Source organism: Microcebus murinus, chromosome 16 (assembly GCF_040939455.1).
Source record: "Microcebus murinus isolate Inina chromosome 16, M.murinus_Inina_mat1.0, whole genome shotgun sequence".
NCBI classification, from domain to species: domain Eukaryota; kingdom Metazoa; phylum Chordata; class Mammalia; order Primates; family Cheirogaleidae; genus Microcebus; species Microcebus murinus.
The window spans coordinates 71,566,765-71,589,309 of record NC_134119.1 but is presented as its reverse complement, the minus strand read 5'-3'; the positions used below and the strand labels follow the sequence as shown (position 1 = coordinate 71,589,309).

At 44.1% G+C, this 22,545-nt stretch overlaps 1 protein-coding gene across 1 annotated transcript; it reads left to right on the top strand.

Annotated features, from left to right (window-relative positions):
* Nucleotides 1-9,471: 9,471 nt before the first annotated feature.
* Nucleotides 9,472-20,214, top strand: LOC105858329 (uncharacterized). Its single transcript, XM_012741390.2, has 3 exons — nucleotides 9,472-9,704; nucleotides 14,490-14,616; nucleotides 16,473-20,214. Exons 1-3 carry the CDS (start codon nucleotides 9,672-9,674, stop codon nucleotides 17,753-17,755), a joined length of 1,443 nt encoding a protein of 480 aa, XP_012596844.1. The 5' UTR covers nucleotides 9,472-9,671; the 3' UTR covers nucleotides 17,756-20,214.
* The last annotated feature ends 2,331 nt before the right edge of the window (nucleotides 20,215-22,545 follow it).

The following is a 22,545-nucleotide window of genomic DNA, read 5'->3' as shown; positions in this document are numbered from 1 at the left end:
ACCATTCACAAGGAGAAAAGCCTTATGAGTGCAGTGAATGAGGGAAATCCTTTTCTGAAACACCCAGTTTCAGTAAACACAGGAAGGTTCACACTGGAGAAAGACTAAGAGTGCAGTGAAAGTGGGAAAAAATTTACCCACAGCTCTGCTATCATTGGACATGGAAGAGTTTACACTAGCAAAATCATTACATGTGAAATAAATTTGAGGAATTCTTTAGACAAACCTCTGTGCTTTAAGATCAGAAACTTCACACTGGAACAAAGCTTTATGATTGTGACAAATGTGGTTATTCTTTATCTAAAAGGCTATCTTCATCACACACAAGACAGCTCCCATGCAAAAGTAACTTTTGAGTGCAACAAACGTGAGAAAGCCTTTAGCCTACTCTTATCGGATACCAGAACATTCACATTAGCAAAGCAACAAAGAAAGGCCGGGTGGCTCATGCCTGTAATCCTAGCACTCTGGGAGGCTGAGGCAGGAAGATCACTCAAGGTCGAGAGTTTGAGACCAGTCTGAGCAAGAGTGAGACCCTGTCTCTACCAAAAATAGAAAGAAATTATTGGCCAACTAAAAATATATAGAAAAAATTAGCTGGGCATGGTGGCGCATGCCTGTAGTCCCAGCTACTCGGGAGGCTGAGGCAGGAGGATCACCAGAGCCCAGGAGTTTGAGGTTGCTGTGAGCTAGGCAGAGTCTCACTTTGCCTCAAAAAACAAAACAAAACAAAACAGAAGAGCAACATAGATACACAGGGAATGTCATTTACTGTTTGAGTGTAACATTGGAGGAGATCCTTTATGAGGGTGCCATGTGCCCAAATTGGTAAGTTTTTTTGTTTTTTTTTTGAGACAGAGTCTCACTCTGTTGCCTGGGCTAGAGTGCTGTGGCATCAGCCTAGCTCATGGTGCATGCCTGTAGCTGGGACTACAGGCATGCACCACCATGCCCGGCTAATTTTTTCTGTATATTTTTAGTTGGCCAATTATTTTCTTTCTATTTTTAGTAGAGACAGGGTCTCGGCTGTTGCTCAGGCTGGTTTCAAACTCCTGACCTTGAGCGATCATGCTGCTTCGGCCCAGAGTGCTAGGATTATAGGCGTGAGCCACCTGACCCAGCCTAAATTGGTAAGTTTTTAAAGCACAGTTTTTGCTTCTCTTCATTTTTCTTTTTTCTCATATGAATAGTGCATTCTCGGATTTTCCTTTTACACCATTCATATTTTCTGCCTTTGAAATATTACAGTGATTTTGGCCAGGCGCGGTGGCTCATGCTTGTAATCCTAGCACTCTGGGAGGCCGAGGCGGGCAGATAGCTCGAGGTCAGGAGTTCGAAACCAGCCTGAGCAAGAGTGAGACCCCCGTCTCTACTATAAATAGAAAGAAATTAATTGGCCAACTATTATATATAGAAAAAATTAGCTGGGCATGGTGGCACATGCCTGTAGTCCCAGCTACTCGGGAGGCTGAGGCAGGAGGATCACTTGAGCCCAGGAGTTTGAGGTTGCTGTGAGCTAGGCTGATGCCATGGCACTCACTCTAGCCTGGGCAACAAGCGAGACTCTGTCTCAAAAAATAAAATAAAATATTACAGTGATTTTATATAGATTGCAATTTTTGTATTAGTGCATATTTTTCTTATTTTATGTATAACACTTTTATTTTTTAACTATATACCAATTCTTATTGTATATATCACAATAACTGTGTCCTTTTTAAATTTTGTTTCACCACAGTTATTCAAGTAGGAGATATCCTACTAATTTTCAAAATTGGACATGCACACAGAAAATTGCGTACAACTTAAGTGAAATATTTTGTAAATTTAAAGTCTCAGTAGCTACTAACGAGGTCAATAAATGGATTATTTGTAGGACATCAGTTGGCTCCTATTTATTCCTTTTAATGAAATTATTCCAACCTCCCCCAAATTAGGGATTTTTTTCTTACATTAAACATAGTGCCTTCTAGCTTTTTTATAGGTAGTATACTGACCAATGTAGTTTAGCTTTGCCAGTTTTGATTTTTTTCTTTTTTTTTTTTAGAGAGAGAGTCTCACTTTGTTGCCCTAGACTAGAGTGAGTGCCGTGGCGTCAGCCTGGCTCACAGCAGCCTCAAACTCCTGGGCTCAAGCGATCCTCCTGCCTCAGCCTCCCCAGTAGCTGGGACTACAGGTGTGCACCACCATGCCCGGCTGATTTTTTCTATATATATTAGTTGGCCAATTAATTTCTTTTTTTTTTAAATTTATAGTAGAGACGGGGTCTCGCTCTTGCTCAGGTTGGTTTCCAACTCCTGACCTTGAGCAATCCGCCCGCCTCGGCCTCCCAGAGTGCTGGGATTACAGGCGTGAGCCACCGCACCCGGCCGCTTTGTCAGTTTTGAAACTTTATATGAATGTAATCATATGACAAGAATTATATGTGTGGCCACAATTCGCACAATATATATTTCTGATTTAACCTGTATTTTTGCAGATATATCAAGCTAATTTTCATTTTTGTATGTTAGGTTTGTGTAAAGTAATGAGAAACACATATTGGTCTCTGTACTGGTCCCTGACTTAGAAGTCCTGAAATATTTGTAAATAAGGTTTCTAAGTGAATGTTTTGTTCTAATGGTTGGTCCTTGACCCTGGTTCTGATACCAGAGCTCCTAGGCCTTTGGAATTTTGTGAGTGATAAGAGCATCGGATACAGAGTTGCTAATTCGATTAGTTTTACAGGTTGACAGCTGGAAAGGAATTTTTGCCTCAGGATCAGTCATAACTCAAGTCTCACAGGTAGATGATATTCAGATGAGGTTTTGAAATTGGTGCTGGAATGGAGTGAATGCATTTGCATGCAGAAGAACATGAGCTGTAGGCATCAGGAGGGCAGAGTGTTATAGACAGAATGTGTGCTCCCCCACTAGCTAGTCCTGGGAGGGGCAGTTTCTCCACAGCCAATGAAACCCTTAAGATGTCAAAATTTTATAAGATACAGAAAAAATTTTAAAAACATGATTAATACAATTAGTCCAAAAATACACAATGCATTTTAAATGCCTGACAATGTCCTGGGGAATGGTAGTACCCCATAAATACTGGTTCTGATCATACTGTTGGGGACAAGCTGAACAGTTGGACTTGGTATCCATCCTATGACTCTCTCCAGGGGCTGACGCCTATTAGCTGTGGCACATGGGGCTCAAGGCGGAACCTCTCTGGGCCTCATTTTCCACATGTCTACATCGGGGGTAATAAGATAATAGTACTCACCTCCTAGAGTTACTGTGTGGACTAAAATAGATTAATAACTGTAAAGCATGTAGAACAGGACTGAGCGATGAGCAAATGCTGCACATACTTTTTTTTTTGAGACAGAGTCTCACTTTGTTGCCCGGGCTAGAGTGAGTGCCATGGTGTCAGCCTAGCTCACATCAACCTCAATCTCCTGGGCTCCAGCGATCCTCCTGCCTCAGCCTCCCGAGTAGCTGGGACTACAGGCATGCATCACCATGCCCGGCTAATTTTTTTGTCTATATATTTTTAGTTGGTCAATTAATTTCTTTCTATTTTTAGTAGAGACAGGGTCTCGCTCAGGCTGGTTTCGAACTTCCAACCTTGAGCAATCTGCCCGCCTCGGCCTCCTAGAGTGCTAGGATTACAGGCATGAGCCACCTTAAATTGACGTTTTAACATGTTTATATTTTTAAATTTTCTTAACTTTTTAATTTTAATTTAATTTAATTTAATTATTTATTTATTTTAGAGACGGGGTCTCGCTCTTGCTCAGGCTGGTTTCAAACTCCTGACCTCAAGCAATCCGCCCACCTCGGCCTCCCAGAGTGCTAGGATTACAGGCGTGAGCCACTGTGCCCGGCCAACTTTTTAATTTTTAAATAAAGTTCCTATTTTAAACTTTTTATATTTCAATTTTCACTCATATCCTTTGGATAGATACGAACCGACATTTTTAAAGACTACTTAGCATTTCATTGACTATATGCTTCATGGCTGTCCAGCTGCAGGGAACAGGAGTTGGGATAAGTCTACTGGTCTTCCCTTGGCTCCTGCAAGGTCCTTCCTTCAAGACCATGGAAAACTCTCCTGACGGGCCTGGGGCTGTCACAAGCTATTCCTTTACATTTGGGGTTTCCCAGGCTGAGAACCATGACTGGTTAGTGTTGGCAAGAAGTCAGGGAGCATGGCCATGCTGTCATAGGCCCTGAGAGTCAGACCGATTCTATCATGTGGGGTTGGTCAGGTTTAGCCGAAGTGTCCCCTGAGGAGTCCAGGAGGCAGCGACCAGAGAGGCATCCTCCTGCTGTATTGGGCCATATAGGCTGGTCCCAGAGATTTTCCTGACACTTGGGGCCAGCACTGTTTGGGTGCCACAGGTGAGACATCAGCCTCTACTGTGTTTCTCCAAAAATAAGACGTACCCATAAAATAAGCCCTAGCAGCATTTCTAAGCTAATTTTTTCTGTATTGGCCAATTAATTTCTTTTTTTTTTTTTTTTGACTTCAGACCATTGAAGGATGATTTCTTTCTATTTATAGTAGAGACAGGGTCTCGCTCTTGCTCAGGCTGGTTTTGAACTCCTGACCTCGAGCAATCTGCCTGCCCCGGCCTCCCAGAGTGCTAGGATTATAGGCGTGAGCCACAGCACAAAAGCCAGTTGTCTTAGTAAAAATGAAATCATACGTTGTATACAGATCTGCACTTTGCTTTTCTCACTTAATGATGTATCTTGGATATCCTAAACCTTCATTTTACACTTGATATGTCCATACCTCCATATTTAGTGGACCTCAAATTGACTTTTTTTTTTTTTTTTTCAGACAGAGTCTTGCTTTGTGGTGCATGGTGGCGCATGCCTGTAGTCCCAGCCACTCAGGAGGCTGAGGCAGGAGGATTGCTTGAGCCCAGGAGTTTGAGGTTGCTGTGAGCTGGGCTGACGCCACAGCACTCACTCTAGCCTGGGTAACAAAATGAGACTCTGTTTCAAAAAAAAAAAAAAAAGACAAACAACTTATATAGGAACAAGTTTAAACATAGGCATATGCTTATTCTGGCACAGTCATGTGAATGCACAATTCTAAAAGGATAATTCCATATTGAAAATCTCAGCTACTGTGTTTATTTTCAGAATCCTGGTTACTCTAAATGTCTACATTACCTCTCATTCTATGCTGGTAATTGTTCAATGTTTTCAAGGATGATGAACAACCACATTTTGGAAACAAACCTTTAGAATAACCTTTTTGTCATATGCTCAGCTTAATTCTATCTCTTCTCAGATAACGCTGCTAAAACTTCTCAAAAGTATCACCTTTTTTCACCACCAGTTGATGTTCCTCAGACATTTTTACCATCACCTTTTTTTTTTTTTTGAGACAGAGTCTTATTTTCTTGCCCAGGCTAAAGTGCCATGGCATCAGCCTAGCTCACAGCAACCTCAAAGTCCTGGGCTCAAGTGATCCTCCTGCCTCAGCCTCCCGAGTAGCTGGGACTACAGGCATGCGCCACCATGCCCGGCTAATTTTTTCTATATGTATTTTTAGTTGGCCAATTAATTTCTTTCTATTTATAGTAGAGATGGGGTCTCACTCTTGCTCAGGCTGCTTTTGAACTCCTGACCTTTGATCACTACACAGTCATTGCTGATAGCTTTTTGTAATTTGCATTTTCCAACTTTTTTTCTGTGACAAACTTAATTCCCCACAGTGTTTAGTCCCAGCCAAAGAGAAGAAATGATAATCATTTTTCAGCAAAGAGATGAAATCATGGATTTAGTGTACCTGAAATATCTCGGTGTTGAAGTGAGACGGGAATTGGCAGGCACTGCCTTGGGCACTACTTTAAGTATTGCTTAATTGTGCAGGCATTCCTTAACTGAGTCAGAAAGCCTGGAAACTAAGTTTTGAGCTATCCTGAGCAAAACAAGATGGAGGGCTGGTCACAGTGGCTCAAGCCTATAATCCTAGCACTTTTGGGGGGGGGGCATGAGGATTGCTTGAAGTCTGGAGGTCAAGACCAACCTGAACAAGAGTGAGACCCTGTCTCTACTAAAAATAGACAAAAATAGTCGGCGTTCTGGTGTGTGCCTGTAGTCCCGGCTACTTGGAAGGCCGAGGCAGGAGGATCACCCAGAGTTTGAGGTTGCTGTGTGCACTCTAGCCAGGGCAACGGAGTGAGACTCTCTCAAAAAAACAAAAGAACTCAAACAAAGATGGAGGCAGGGCCAGGCGTGGTGGCTCACGCCTGTAATCCTAGCTCTCTGGGAGGCCGAGGCGGGCGGATTGCTCGAGGTCAGGAGTTCGAAACCAACCTGAGCAAGAGCGAGAGCCCGTCTCTACTATAAATAGAAAGAAATTAATTGGCCAACTAATATATATAGAAAAAAAATTAGCCAGGCATGGTGGCGCATGCCTGTAGTCCCAGCTACTTGGGAGGCTGAGGCAGGAGGATTGCTTGAGCCAGGAGATTGAGGTTGCTGTGAGCTAGGCTGATGCCACGGCACTCACTCTAGCCTAGGCAGAAAAGCGAGACTCTGTCTCAAAAAAAAAAAAAAGAAAAAGAAAAAGAAGATGGAGGCAGGACAAGTTCCAACTGGTTAGAAGCAAGGTGGTGGAGAAATCCAACCGCTTCTTGACCTTGTGACCTTGCAGCTTCATTACATACCTCATTACCATAAAAGTTTATGAAGAAACCTTACTCCCATCGTGCACCTGACGCCATGACAGTTCCTGTTTGACCATATTTAGTCAAAATGAGGGTGTCACCCTAATTTTAGGAAAACACTGCCCCTTTCCAAGAAATAACATGAATATTCCTCCCCTTGTTTAGCCTATAATTAAGCTGTTGCTTAAAGAGAGGGGCTAAAGGAACCATGGGGCTGGTTCTCCCCTTCTGGGAGAACTACTGTGTTTACCCAAAAATGAGACTACCCATAAACTAATCCCTAGCAAGATTTCTAAGCATTTGCACAATAGAAGCCACACCCCGAAAATAAGCCCTAGTGACGGGCGTGGCTACGCAGCGCGTCTGCACAGCCCATGCGTGGAGGGAGAGGGAAAGACGCCGAGCAGCCCTTCTCATCCGCCCCGTGAGAGCTCTGTGGCTCCACGTGAGAGATTGGGGCCGATGGTTCTAAAGGAAATAGAGTCTCAAGAAATTCAGGATGGCATTTGGGGTTTGGAGAGTTATGATGATATTCCAGAAGAAGACAATTTAACTATATTTGAATCAGTGTAGACTGTTGTACTGTGCTTAACAAAAATAACACATCCCCTGAAAATAAGCCCTAGGGTGGCTTTTTTTTTTTTTTTTGAGACATAATCTCAAGTTTCACTTTGTTGCCCAGGCTAGAGTGAGTGCCCTGGTGTCAACCTAGCTCACAGCATCCTCAAACTCCTGGGCTCAAGCAATCCTCCTGCCTCAGCCTCCCGAGTAGCTGGGACTACAGGCTTGCGCCACCATGCCCGGCTAATTTTTTGTATATATATTTTTAGTTGGTCAATTAATTTCTTTCTATTTTTAGTAGAGATGGGGTCTCCCTCAGGTTGGTTTTGAACTCCTGACTTTGAGCAGGAGTTCAAAGGACCTTGAGGTGAAGCCCGCCTCAGCCTCCCAGAGTGCTAGGATTACAGAGGTGAGCCACCACGCCCGGCCTAGGGTGTCTTTCCTTCTTGAGGAAAAATAAATAGAAGATCCTGTCTTATTTTTGGGAAAACACTGTAGCCTCTACTCTGTGGATTAGATTTTCTATACTTCTTGAATAAAACTAGCTTTCACTTTTTACTGTTGGCTTACTCCTGAATTGGTTGCATGAAGCCAGGGCCCACTGGGACTTCAAGTGATTCCCACCTGTGTCAGAAGCACCTTGGGCATACATGCTTCACATTTGAACACTATAGCCATTGTCTTGTACCATAATAGCATTTGTTTTGTTGTACTCTTTTTTTTTTTTTTTTTTTTTTTTGAGACAGAGTCTCACTTTGTTGCCCAGGCTAGAGTGAGTGCCATGGCGGCAGCCTAGCTCACAGCAACCTCACACTCCTGAGCTCAAGCGATCCTACTGCCTCAGCCTCCCGAGTAGCTAGGACTACAGGCATGCGCCACCATGCCCGGCTAATTTTTTCTGTATGTATTAGTTGGCCAATTAATTTTTCTTTCTATTTATAGTAGAGACGGGGTCTCGCTCTTGTTCAGGCTGGTTTTGAACTCCTGACCTCGAGCAATCCACCCGCCTCGACCTCCCAGAGTGCTAGGATTACAGGCGTGAGCCACCGCGCCCAGCCTGTTGTACTCTTTTTGACATTGGTATCAGATTCCTAAAGGTATCTGTAAGTAAAAGATATGAAGAAGATAAAAATGTTAATGAACTGGACACAATTATTAACTCTGCAGGTAAGAGAGATGTCTTATGTGGGAACCATAGGCAGAGATCTATTTTGTAGTCCTTCAGGGTGGCCGAACATCCTCTTCTATCTTTTTTAAAAAATTTTTTATTTCAGCATATTACAGGGGTACAAATGTTTAGGTTATGTATATTGCCTTACCCCACACGAGTCAGAGCTTCAAGTGTGTCCCTCCTCTATCTTTTTTATTATTACGTATCTGAAGTATTTTTTCTCTTGACTCTGAACAAATGTACACAAACGGGGGCGGGCGGAGCCTTAAAGCTTGAGAGCACATGAATTTGACTACAGTATGATAATGCTTATTAGCTTCAGCTTCCAGTGGACCCAATTTGTATCTGAATGACTCTATGGAATAAAGTCAATTTGTGGCTTTTGAAAGCATCTTAAATCATATTTTATTTTATTTTATTGGAGATGAGGTTTTGCTCTGTCACCCAGGCTGAGGTGCAGTGGCATGATCACAGCTCACTGCAGCCCTGAACTCCTAGGTTCAAGCAATCTTCCTGCCTCAGCCTCCTGAGTACCTGGAACTACAGGCGCAGGCCACCACACCAGCTACTTTTTTGTGTTTTTTTGTAGACAGGGTCTCGCTATGTTTCCCATACTGGTCTCCAACCTCCACCCTCAAGCTAGCCTCCATCCTAGGCCTCCCAAAATGCTGAGATTACAGGCCTGAGCCACGCGCCCGGCCTAAAGTGATATTTCAGATTCTAGGAAGAAGCTGGGCATCACAGACTCTGAACTAATACGTTTCCAAACACTCGGGCGATCAGTTGCACACGGTACCCCCAGAAATGTGATTAAGAAAGGGGGCCCTTCTAAGAAAGGAAGCCCCTCCGCAGCACTTGGACCTGGAGTCGCCATTCCCCAGCGTCCCTCACGGTGGCGCTCAGCCCTTTCTCCTGGGAGCCTGATGGGGGCGACCTCGCACATGCGCTGTGCATTTGCCGGAACTACATTATCCAGAATGCTCTCCGCGGAGAGGAATTTGCCGTGGAGCCAATGAAGCCTCAGAACCGAGGCGCTTTTGCGGGAGGAACGTCACTTCCGGTCGGGACATCCGGAGTCCTTCTTGCGGCAGCCATTTTGGTTTGTCTTGGGCCCGTCGCGCTGCGCGGGCTCTGAGCCGACGTGACAGGATCGAAAAAGTGCGAGAGGAGTGGTTGTGTTTGCTGCGCTGAGGCGGACCCGAGGCCGCGAGGCGTGACCCACGACTGGAGGAGACAGGGACCGCCGGGACCCGCCCCTCCCAGAGTCCGATGGCGGCGGCCGAGCTGAGGGACCCGGCTCCGGTAAGTGCTGCGCCCTCTGGCCGCGCTCGCCCTCACCCCTAGTGAGACAGTAGGGCCCCAGGCCGGGCGCGGTGGCTCACGCTGCAATCCTAGCACTCCAGGAGGCCGAGGCGGGAGGATTGCTCGAGGTCAGGAGTTCGAAACCAGCCTGAGCAAGAGCGAGACTCCGTCTCTCCTAAGAAATAGAAATTAGTTGGCTAACTAAAAATATATATAAGAAAATTAGCCGGGCATGGTGGCGCATGCCTGTAGCCCCAGCTACTCGGGGGGCTGAGGCAGGAGGATCGCTTGTGCCCAGGAGTTTGAGGTTGCTGTGAGCTAGGCTGACGCCACGGCACTCTAGCCCGGGCAATACAGTAAGACTGCGTCTCAAAAAAATAAAAAGATAGTAAGGCTCCAGTGAGGATCCCCTGATCGCGTCCCTGCAGCCCAGGTCTCTGTCCTCGACAGCGAGGCGCTCATGGTGGGTCCCTGTTTCCACTATTGAGTGAGACGCGGTGTGGGAGTGTGTGACAGACGGAGGGACTGGCACGTGCAGAGGCTCGCAGGTGCGACTGACCCGGGAGGATTCGTAACTCGGGAACCTTTTGTGTCGACTGGGAACAGAGATTGTTAGGCACAGTCACTCTTTCAGTAGCATCTTGAAGATTGTACTTGCATTTTGAGGACCCTGGCAGCCATGGAGAGTTTTGAGCCAAGGAGGGACTCTATATACCGTGTTAACCCGAAAATAAGACCTACCCATAAAATAAGTCCTAGCAGGATTTCTAAGCATTTGCACAATGTAAGCCCTACCCTGAAAATAAGACCTACTGATGGGCGTGGCTACGTAGCGCATCTGCACACCCCATGCATTTCATCGCGGAGCGGGAAAGCAGACGGAGCAGCCCTTCTCATCTGCCCCGTGAGAGCTCTATGGCTCGACATGAGCGATTGGGGCCAATGGTTTTAAAGAAAATAGAGTCGCAAGAAATTGCAGATGGAACTCCGGGTTTGGAGAGTTATGATGATGTTTCAGAAGACGATGACTTAACGCTATTTGAATAAATGTAGATTGTTGTACCATGCTTAAAAAAAATAACACATCCCCTGACAATAAGCCCTCGGGTGTCTTCTTGAGGAAAAATTAAATAAAGACCCTATCTTATTTTCGGGAAAACCTGGTAGTAAGAGGTGGCTTTTGGCATGGAGCACTGAACCAGGACGTTAAAGAACCAGCCTGAGATCACTTGAAGCAGGTAGAAGGAAGGTTAGAGTGGAGAGTCCTGCCATAGTTCACATGAGAGTTAATAGGCCAGCCTGGTGGCTTAGGAGATGTGGCAGGATTCTGGATTCATGTTTTCTAAAGGGACAACTAGAGTTTCTAATGTGACCAGTGACGGCTTGAAAGAGAGGATTTGGGAATGACCCCAGCAGTTGGCCACCATCTCTCCCTCTCCCTCCCTCTGTCCTCCCCCTCCCCCCTTCTCTAGAAAAGAGGAATGACCTCAGGGGTTTGGGTCTTAGCAGCTGTAGCAATGGAAGCTGCATCAACTGTGATGAGCAAGTTCCTGTTAGCTATACATATTCTCTGAGGATATCAGGAAGTTTGTTCTTGACATACTTAGTAGGAAAAATCCAAACTCTTTTTCCTCTGCTCTCCTCCCACAACAATCAACACAGAATAATTCTGTGACCAGTTAGATGTGTGTGGAGGGTTTCCCCCACACACCCAGTAGGTCTACAGAGGACACCAGCTGGGCATCCTTCAATTCAATTCCAACATGATCTACAGGTTGAGGACTCAGTCCCACTAGACTGCCCCCCCAACTTCTGATACCAGTCACAAGCTCCAGGATGTTTTGCCTGTGCTTCTGATTGACCTGCTATAAATGTATTTCCCATGACCCCTTCCTTAAGTTCCATTAATTTGTTAGAGCCAATCACAGAACTTAGGGAGACACTTATGTTTACTGGTTTATCATAAGGGATATTACAAATGATTAAGATGAAGGGTTGCATAGGGCAAGGCATGGGGGAAAAGGCACAGAGCTTCCATGCCCCACCTGGTTGTACTACCCTCCTGGAAGCTCCCTGAACTCTGTAGTTTTGGGGTTTTATGGAATTTCATTACATGGGCATGATTGATTAAATCATTCACCATTGCTGATAAACTTAAATGTCAGCTCCATTTCCCTTTCTGGAGATTTGGGTGTTAGGATGAACTTCCCAGCCCTCTCATCCTGCCTTAGTCTTTGCCAAGACCAGCCCTCATCCTGAATTTATGCCAGGGGCTGCCAGCCACCAGTAGAGTCATTAGCATACACAAAGACATCAGTTATGAGATTCCAGGGATTTTAGTTTGAATGCCACAAAAGGGGATAAAGACCAAGTGCATATTTCATAATATCATAGCTTTGTTAAGAATCTGAGATGTTTTAGAAGCCACTAAATGGAGGTATCAAATAGGCAGCTGGACACATAGTTGGGGTAACAGGGGAAGGGTTGATAATGGAGACATCCAGTATATGGAAGCTACTGTGTGGACCAAGGTTAGTGACCTATGGGTCACATTTAAGAGGGTCAGTCTTTAGATTATAGTGGTAAAGCTATTAGGGGAACAACCAGGAGAAGTTGGTGTTGTTGCTCGGGTTCCTGGGTGATAGTATTGACCTTTGGAGACACAAGTGAGGGAGATAAGTGGCCATAAAAGGAAGATGCATCAGACAGTGTAGTTTGGCAGGGGATGTAGGCTTTTTTTTTTTTTTTAACTTTTTATTTTTTAGACAGAGTCTCACTCTGTTGCCCAGGGTAGAGTGCAGTGGCGTCAGCCTAGCTCACAGCAACCTCCACTCCTGGGCTCAAGCAATCCTCCTGCCTCAGCCTTCCAAGTAGCTGGGACTAGAAGCATACGCCACCACACCTGGCTAATTTGTTCTATATATTTTTAGTTGTCCAGCTAATTTCTTTCTATTGTTTTTAGTAGAGACGGGGTCTCCCTCTTGCTCAGGCTGGTCTTGAGCTCCTGAGCTCAAACAATCCTCCTGCGTCAGCCTCCCAGAGTGCTAAGATTACAGGTGTGAGCCACTGTGTGCGGCCAGGACGTAGGCTTTTAGTGGGAGAATAGGCATGAGAGGGATGGAGAAGCATAGAAGTAATTGAAGAGAGATGACACTCAGGTTGGAGCTTGGGCTTATTCACCACTTTGTGGATTTACCAAGATTTTGTGACAACTTTGGTGGGGTCTGAGGTGTTTTATTCACCCTGGTGGATTAGGTCAAAGGCATATATGGTTATCTGTGATAATCCATCAGCCTGGGGTGGGTGACCATTGGGTCTGGGCTTTGAATGGGATTATGTGGACAGTGGAAAGTCATAATTTCTGAGGGAATAGCAACTGCTGCACAGAAATGGGATAGGGCTGTGGATATCTGAAACCACCAGTGGTTCTGTGTGGCTATGGATTCATGCACTGAGGCCTTCATAGAATGATTTGGGGCTAGCACTGCTATTGGGAACCATTCTGTGGCAATTTGGGATTCTGTTTGAATTTGCCAAGCATACTGTAGGTGATGTCAGACACATTGTGTATGATGTGCCACATTGTCATCTGGTGATGTTGGTGTGACCTGAAATGGCCTGATTGTCAAGGGGTCCGTCCAGACAGGATTTCTGATTATTATTCCTTTGTAGTGGATTTCAATTTCATTCCTACCCACAGTTTTTCAAACAAGCCAATTGCATCCTTCCAAAGGAATCAGGGGCCATCACATTCTGTTCATCCTACAGAGCATGCATCTAGCACTCTCTGGTTGCTCACTTTTATCCATAGTGCTACCTCCATGTACTCTGTGGTGAGTGGTGTCCTCTTCTCTCTCTCAGGCTGTCATATAGTTGATTAATGAGGTGATGTTGATGATATCTGTCCAATGTCAGAAGTCATGTGTTTTGCCATCCCTGTAACCCAGGGTAAGAATACTACCCTAATCAGTAGAAAGAAAAGGAGGGGATTAAAGTACTTGTGGGAGGCCAGGCGCGGTGGCTCACGCCTGTAATGTTAGCACTCTGGGAGGCCAAGGCGGGCGGATTGCTCGAGGTCAGGAGTTTGAAACCAGTCTGAGCAAGAGTGAGACCCTGTCTCTACTATATAAATAGATAGAAATTAATTGGCCAACTAATATATATAGAAAAAATTAGCTGGGCATGGTGGTGCATGCCTGTAGTCCCAGCTACTCGGGAGGCTGAGGCAGGAGGATTGCTTGAGCTCAGGAGTTTGAGGTTGGTGTGAGCTAGGCTGATGCCACGGCACTCACTCTAGCCTGGGCAACAAAGTGAGACTGTGTCTTAAAAATAATAATAATAATAATAAAGTACTTGTGGGGATGCCAGAGAGAGGCCAGTGATGGGGGTTAGTTAGGTGGGAATGGCCATGGACATGTGTTTGTGGTATCCAGGGATGGCTGAGACATGTATGTAGAGAGGGAGTATGTCTGATGGCCCTAGGCACTGCATTGGGATTACTTGACTTTCTCGCTATACCAGGGGAATTGCTGATAAAGAGAGGGTGGATCTCTCCATGTCAGGGCAACAGCTTAGATACCTATTGGTGCACCTACCTTTTGTTGCTGGTGGTTGTACACTGTGATCAGTGGGCCCACGAGGACACAGTAGCACCAATGGGAAAGTATCTCCTCTAAGTTGGCGACCCTGGGAGGAGGTTGGGCAAGGGCAGGTATGTGAGGGAAATGGACTGTGGGTCCTAAGCAGAGGGACTGTTTGTGGTTTCATCTGTCCCCATCATAACAGAACAGTGTGACCTTTGAAGACGTGGCTGTGAACTTTTCCTGGGAGGAATGGAATCTTCTTAACGAGGTTCAGAGATGCCTGTATCGTGACGTGATGCTGGAGAACTTGACACTTATAACCTCCCTGGGTAAGGCCCTTACACTTATCCCTGTGACCTGAGCTAGTCTCTGCCCTTCTCCTTTTTCCCCAATTGCAAGACTTTCTCACCTTAGGAGTGTGGACACAACTTCTTTCTTCACTTCTCTAGTTATGTTCTATAGTTGTGAGGATTGGGGTGTGGGTAGTGCCATCTCCTCTCCTAAAGCAGCCCCAACACCTGCTTTCCTGCAGACTCCCAGGGAAGGATTGAGGGTCAGGATCTTGCAGTTACCCTAATATATCCCATGTTACTTGCCTTGTGGCTGTTTGGGTGACTGCAGATCCAAGGCTCCTGTCTATCCTAGGTTCTATTTCCTCCTTTTTTTTTTTTTTTTTTTTTTATTTCAGCATATTATGGGGGTACAGATTTTAAGGTTTCAATAAATGCCCATTTCCCTCCCTCTCCCCATATTTCCTCCTTTATCTACATTTGTTCATGCCTGCCTATGCTAGGATTTGCTGTCATGGACATGGTCACTACTTACATGGACCACAGCCTATTCTTGCAACATCTTCACAATTCTCTTTGTAGTATTTTGCTGGGTTCAATGGCATGTGCCTGTAGTCTCAGCTATTCAGAGGTTGACATGGGAGAATCCCTTGATCCCAAGGGTTCTAGGCCAGCCTGGACAACATACTGAGATCTCATCTCTAAAAATAAATACATGTATAGGGCCGGGTGTGGTGGCTCACACCTATAATTCTAGCACTTTGGGAGGCTGAGGCAGGAGGATTACTTGAAGTCAGGAGTTTGAGACCAGCCTGAGCAAGAGTGAGACCCTGTCTCTACAAAAAATAGAACAGCTAGCCAGGCATAGTGAAGTGCGCACTTGTAGTCCAAACTACTTGAGAGGCTGAGATAGGATGATTGTTTGAGCCCAGGAGTTTGATGTTGCAGTGAGCTATGATAATGCCCACTGCACTCTAGCCCAGGTGACAGAGTGAGAACCTGTCTAAAAATAAAGAAAGAAATTCTTTAGTGTCTTTTCCTGTGGGATATCAAGTGCTAGATTTTTCTGAGTCAGTGTTGGCTGTTCATCTGTCCTGCTTTTCTCTTACTACTTACATCATCCATGTCCTATGTATGTGTTCATGGTGGTTATGAGATGGAGAGCCCTTGGTTGTCTTGAAGATGCAAATGAATCCAGCCTCAGCAAGATGTGCTTAGAGGCAGCCTGATTCTGAGGAGTGGCATGTGCATTGAGGGCATAATGTCAGAGCTTTTGTTCAAATCATGCCAACAAACCTTTTCTGTTTGACTAGTATTTTGGAGCCAGTACAGGTAGCCACATATTTATTCTGTCTTCCCTATTCTTGAGAGTTTGCCAATTTGTTGGTCCTATCCCTTGTCACTTTTGCTGTTGTATGCAGCCGAGGACTAATCTTCACATCTCTAAACTCCACATCTCACCTGTTTTTCTCACTGCTCCATCTGCAGTGGTCTTCAATATTGGCTCATACATTTTGTATTATGAAGCATGTACCCATTCTTAAACAGTCCCTGACAAAAGACTGCTGTGTTATATTTTCTTGAGTGTGGACATATTCTTCTAAATAGTACTCATATGTCATCAATAGATAAGGTCATGCAGACAAGTTGTTTGCAGAGGAAGGAATTACAAACCCTGCCTTTACTCTGTTGCATAGTATGGTCGTGCCTTTCATATCACGAGGCCTCCTACATTCTGAGATAACTGCTGAACAGCCCCACCCTCAACCTGAACCCAATTCTCTGTGCCTACAAATAATCCCATGGACTAGTTTTTTGGTTTGTCAGACTTGTGGATGGGCTGCACATTCTGAAGAAAGTCAACATGTATTTCACCAGCCTTTCCTTGCTTTTAGGTTGTTGGCATGGAGGGGAAGATGAGGCAGCGCCCTCTAAGCAGAACAGTTGTATACATGTATACAAAGACCAGAGAGTTCACGGTGGAGAAACGCCTTATGAGTATGGGGAATGTGGGAAATTATTTAAGACCAAGTCCCATCTCACTGAACACAGAAGAGTTCACACTGGAGAAAGACGTTATGAGTGTAGTGAATGTGGGAAATCCTTTGCTCAGACCTCTAGTCTCATTAAACACAGGCGTGTTCACACTGGAGAAAGGCCTTATGAATGTAGTGAATGTGGGAAATTATTTCGCCAAAATGCTGCACTCCATGTTCATCAGAGATTTCATACTGGACAAAAGCCTTATGAGTGCAGTGAATGTGGAAAGTCATTTCATCGAAGCTATTCACTCTTGCAACATCGGAGAATTCACACTAGAGAAAGGCCTTATGAGTGTAGTGAATGTGGGAAATCTTTCAGCCTAAGGTCCAACCTTATTCAGCATCAGCGAGTTCACACTGGAGAAAGACCTTATGAGTGTGGGCAGTGTGGGAAATCCTTTAGCAAAAGATCTATCCTCATTACACATCAGAGAGTGCACACTGGGAAAAGGCCTTATGAGTGTAGTGAATGTGGGAAATCTTTTGCTTATACTTCTAGTCTTATTAAACACAGGAGAGTACATACTGGAGAAAGGCCTTATGAGTGTTGTGAATGTGGGAAATTATTTCGCCAAAACTCTGCACTCCATGTTCATCAGAGATGTCATACTGGACACAAGCCTTATGAGTGCCGTGAATGTGGAAGATCATTTCACCGAAGCTCTTCACTCTTGCAACATCGGACAGTTCACACTAGAGAAAGGCCTTATGAGTGTAGTGAATGTGGGAAATCCTTTGCTCAAACTTCTAGTCTTGTTAAACACAGGAGAGTTCACACTGGACAAAGGCCTTATGAATGCAATGAATGTGGCAAGACCTTTGCTGAAAACTCCAGTCTCATTAATCACAGTAAAGTTCACACTGGAGCAAAGCCTTATGAATGCAGTGAATGTGGGAAATTCTTTGCTTATATCTCTAGTCTCATTAAACACAGGAGAGTTCACACTGGAGAAAAACCTTATGAGTGCAGTGAATGTGGGAAATTCTTTGCTGAAAACTCCAGTCTCATTAAGCACATGAGAGTTCACACTGGAGAAAGACCTTATGAATGCAGTGAGTGTGGAAGATCATTTCGTCACAGCTCTTCACTCCTTCGACATTTGAGAGGTCACACTGGAGAAAAGCCTCAGAAATGAAGTAAATTTGGGAAATTCTTTAGCCAAAACTCTAGCTTTATTATACACAGGAGCACTCTCACTGAGGAAGTAGCTTTTGAGTGCAGTGAATATGAGAAAGCCTTCAGTCTTATTGGGTACCAGAATATTCAACTGAGAGAAGCAGTGTAGATGTACAAGGCATGGTATTTCTTGTTCAATGTAACTCTGGGCGAGATCTCTCATGAGGGAGTCATCTAAATTGAATGTCATGCCTTGAATGTCTGCATAAATTCCAGGTATGTAGGAGCTACATTGCATTTTTCACCCTGCCCAGGTCCCTTGCCAGGATTATGTGACTGCTAGTTCTCTGGCAAAAACCATTTCACTTCTACCACTTGGCAGGTTTTGCAGGTGCCTACAGTGTGTCATTCACCCACCTCATCAGGTTCCAGACAGAAGTAAACTTCAGTCATCTTCCATCTTCCAGTCATTCACTTCACCAGAAAGGTTTGTAAGTAGCCTTATTACTTATTCCTTTCTCTCTCAGGAGTTAGGCTGTGGACCTGACCCAGAGGATTCTTCTGCTTTCTTCAAAAGATAAACTACCTTTTTCAGGGATCTTGTGGATCTTGCAGGATGATGATGATGATGATGATTTTTACATTGTTTGTAGAGAAGGAGTCTCACTATGTTGCTTGGACTGGTCTCAAACTCCTGGCCTCAAGCTCACAGGATACTTGAGATGGAATTTTCTACCTTCTCAGTCACAAACTCAAGACAACCTGCCTTGCATTGCCTTGGTTTGTGTTATAATGAAGGCCTTATTGTTTAAGACACCTTCAATCTTAGGAGTTGTATTCGCTGTATGTGGTGGCTTGAAAACTTGGTTTGCTACCCAGAGGGAGTGAATGGCTATTTTGGGGATCACTAAACTTTGTATGCTTCACAGGGGACACTATGGTGTCAGAATATAACTTTTGCTCCAATTTTGGCCTAGTTGCACTTCTTCTCAAGGTCTCCAAAGAAAGACTTTAGGGCTTTTTGGTCCCTGTTTTAGCCTGGATACTACTATAATTTGTGAGCTCATAGGTCAGCCTGAGAAGGGGGCACTTTTTGTCACAATCTCTGGTGGTTCTGTGAGCAACATAAAATTGTTCTCATTCACAAGGGATATTCTCTGTTCAGTAATGGTGAGAGTAGCTTCACAGGTGGTATGGTTATAGGGGGAATAATAAACTACATTTATAGGCAATGGCTGAGACTGCACAGTGGTTAGAATGTGCCTCTTTTAATAGGGCACCCACAGTGAGCCAGTCATCATGGCTGTGAAGGATTATATACGGAAATTCTCAGGACCTCCTGAATTTTGAATATCATGTAGCGAGGGTCAGTGTTGGAGAAAACAATCTAAAGGTTTTGTGGATTCCTGTAGCCTTTTGGGGCTGTTCACTTCAAGGCCATTCCTACATTGGGAAGAGGGAGAGGATAAGGGTAAGGGAGCTCTCTTAGACCAGTATGTGGCCGGTATAAGCAGCCAGCATTCCTTCTTGAATCATCTGGAATTGGTCTTCAATGGTTATCATATTTTCATTACCACTGAGGATAGTTGCCTCACTGAGGTCATGAGGAGAGAAGTGCTAAACAATATAGAGTTAATAATTTTGCCAAAATCATCACAAGTCTAGATTTTTATTTTGAAACGCATTTTTTTTTTTTTTTGAGACAGAATCTCACTTTGTTGCCCAGGCTAGAGTGAGTGCCAACCTCAAACTCCTGGGCTCAAGCAATCCTACTGCCTCAGCCTCCCGAGTAACTGGAACTACAGGCATGTGCCACCATGCCCTGCTAATTTTTTTTTTCTATCGATATAAGTTGGCCAGTTAATTTCTTTCTATTTATAGTAGAGACGGGGTCTCACTGTTGCTTAGGCTGGTTTTGAACTCTTGACCTTGAGCAATCCGCCCGCCTTGGCCTCCCAGAGTGCTAAGATTACAGGTGTGAGCCACCGCGCCCAGCCTTGAAACACATTTTTAAAGCTTTGTTAAGTTATAGATGACATTCAATCAACTGCACATATTCAAACAGTACAATGGGATAAGTTTTGACATTCATATAAACCCATGATACTGTCATCACAGTCATGATAATGAGCCATCACCTTCATATTTCCCTGGAGGCTTTTAATAATGTCTTCTTCTCTGCCTTCCAGACAACTATTGGTGTATTTTGCTTTATAATAGATTGTTTTATGTTTTCTAGATTTTTATATAATATAATAAAGTATTTAGTCTTTTTATTCCTGAATGCTCCCTGTGGTATATTTATTTTGAGATTTATCAATGATAATAATATATGAATAGTTCATTCTTTTACATTGCTGAAAAGTATAACATGTTTTGAAATACCAGTGTTTGTATATTCATTCATTCGTTTATGCATCCTTAAATTGTTTCTCATTTTTGGCTGTTATAAATAAAACTACAGAAATTTGAATACAATTCTTTATACAGTTATGTTTCTTTTCTTTTGTGTTAATATCTTGGGGTTCTATGATTGGGTCATAGGGTAGGCAAATGTATAGCTTTTTAAGTAACACTAAAGTGTGCCCTAAAAAAATTTTTTTTTGAGACAGAGTCTCACTGTGTTGCCTGGGCTAGAGTGCTGTGGCATCAGCCTAGCTCACAGCAACCTGAAACTCCTGGGCTCAAGCGATCCTCCTGCCTCAGCATCCCAGGTAGCTGGGACTACAGGTGCACGTCACCATGCCCGGCTAATTTTTTCCTATTTTTAGTTGTTTGGCTAATTTCTTTCTGCTTATAGTAGAGATGGGATCTCGCTCTCGCTCTGGCTGGTCTTGAACTCCTGAGCTCAAGCAATCCTCCCGCCTCAGCCTCCCAGAGTGCTAGGATTACAGGTGTGAGCCACGGCACCCGGCCAGTGTGCCCTAAAATTAATATGGTTGTTCCCTTTTGTATTACTACCACCTGTGTCTAATATTTCTACTTCTTATTTTTACCTAGAAAGAAGAGTAAGGATAGTCTTTTAAAATGTTACCGCTTTTAGTAAGTTGGTGTGCCTTCTTTGGTAAAATGTCTATTCATGTTTTGCCTTTTTTCAAAAAAATGAATCTTATCTGTTTCTCTTTTCATGAAGAAATAAGAAAACAGTGAAACAACAAAGACTATGTTGAACCTCATTCATTCCTCAGTGATGACACTTCTTTGCTGTAAGGAGTACTTGTTTCCAAAACCACAAGAGTTATGAGCATTTTGTGTGGAGGAATCAGCATCCCAAAGCGACCATATGTATAGATTACAGGGCAGTGAAACAATATGATGCTGTGATATTATGAAATAGATGTTTTTGTTCACAATTCCTGGCTCATAACTCCCATAGCCCTTGTTATAAGAAAACAGAATCTGCCTCTCTGACCTTCTATCCTCCTTTAACCTGCTCATTTTTATCCTCAAGGACAGAATTTTTCCTCACCTTCTGTCTTAGAGCTGGCCATAAAGTTTCTCTGGACTTCCTTGTCTAATTGTAGGTCATAAGGCCCTCATTTCAGAAGGGCTCCTGGAGTATACCTGGGAGAAAGGAATGCTTTTCAGAGAGACCAAGAAGAATCTGATCAGACAGGCTTTGCTGGGTTTCCCTACTCAATCTGTTTTTCTTAGATCGTACCCTTTTTGTCCAATCACATTTCTACACAGTTCATGCTCCAGTCATGCCTCCCCAATGAAGTCTCCATAAAAGGCCCAAGAGGACAGAGGAGAACTTCCAGATAGATGAACATCTGGAGTTTGGTACACCTGGAGGGGGCATGGAAGCTTTGAACCCCTTCTCTCATGTCACTCTATGCATCTCTTCATCTGTATCATTTGTAATATTTATAATTAACTGGTAAACTTGTTTCCCTGAGTCCTGTGAACCCCTTTAGCATATTAATCAAACCCAAGGAGGATGTTGGAATTCCCGATTTACAACTGGTCAGTCAAAACACAGGTTCTGGGACTTGTGATTTGCATCAGAAGTAAGGGGGACAGTCTTGGGGACTAAACTTCAAACTGGGGTATGTGATGCTATCTGCAGGTTGATAATGTTGGAATTGAATTGGAGCCATCAGTCAGCTCATGTCCACTGGAGAATAGCTTAGTGTGGGTGGAAAAACCCCCATAAATCTGATCACACAATTATTCTGTGTTGATTGCTCTGGTGTATGAGCAGATGAAAAATAGTTGTTTTTTCCTACACAGATGCTATGGCTTTACTTCTATTCCTTATCTTTTTACTCTTACCTTACAATTTCCTTCCCTCCTAGTTTGTTTTTCCTCAGGGTTTTCATAAATGGAAGGGATAGACACTTTGTAGAAATAAGAATTTCATGTTAGCTAAGTTTCCAGCATAGTCATTGGCTCCACTTTCTTTTTTTTTTTTTGGAGACAGAGTCTCACTTTGTTGCCCAAGCTAGAGTGAGTGCCTTGGCGTCAGCCTAGCTCACAGCAACCTCAAACTCCTGGGCTCAAGCAATCCTCCTGCCTCAGACTCCCAAGTAGCTGGGACTACAGGCATGTGCCACCATGCCCGGCTGATTTTTTCTATATATATATATTAGTTGGCCAATTAATTTCTTTTTATTTATAGTAGAGACGGCATCTCGCTCTTGCTCAGGCTGGTTTCCAACTGAGCTCAAACGATCTGCCCACCTCTGCCTCCCAGAGAGCTAGGATCACAGGTGTGAGCCACCACACCTGGCCTGACTCCACTTAATGTTCATTGTAAGAGCTTCACTCACTAAAGTGAAGAACAAAGAAGACTGTTTTACTCAGTTT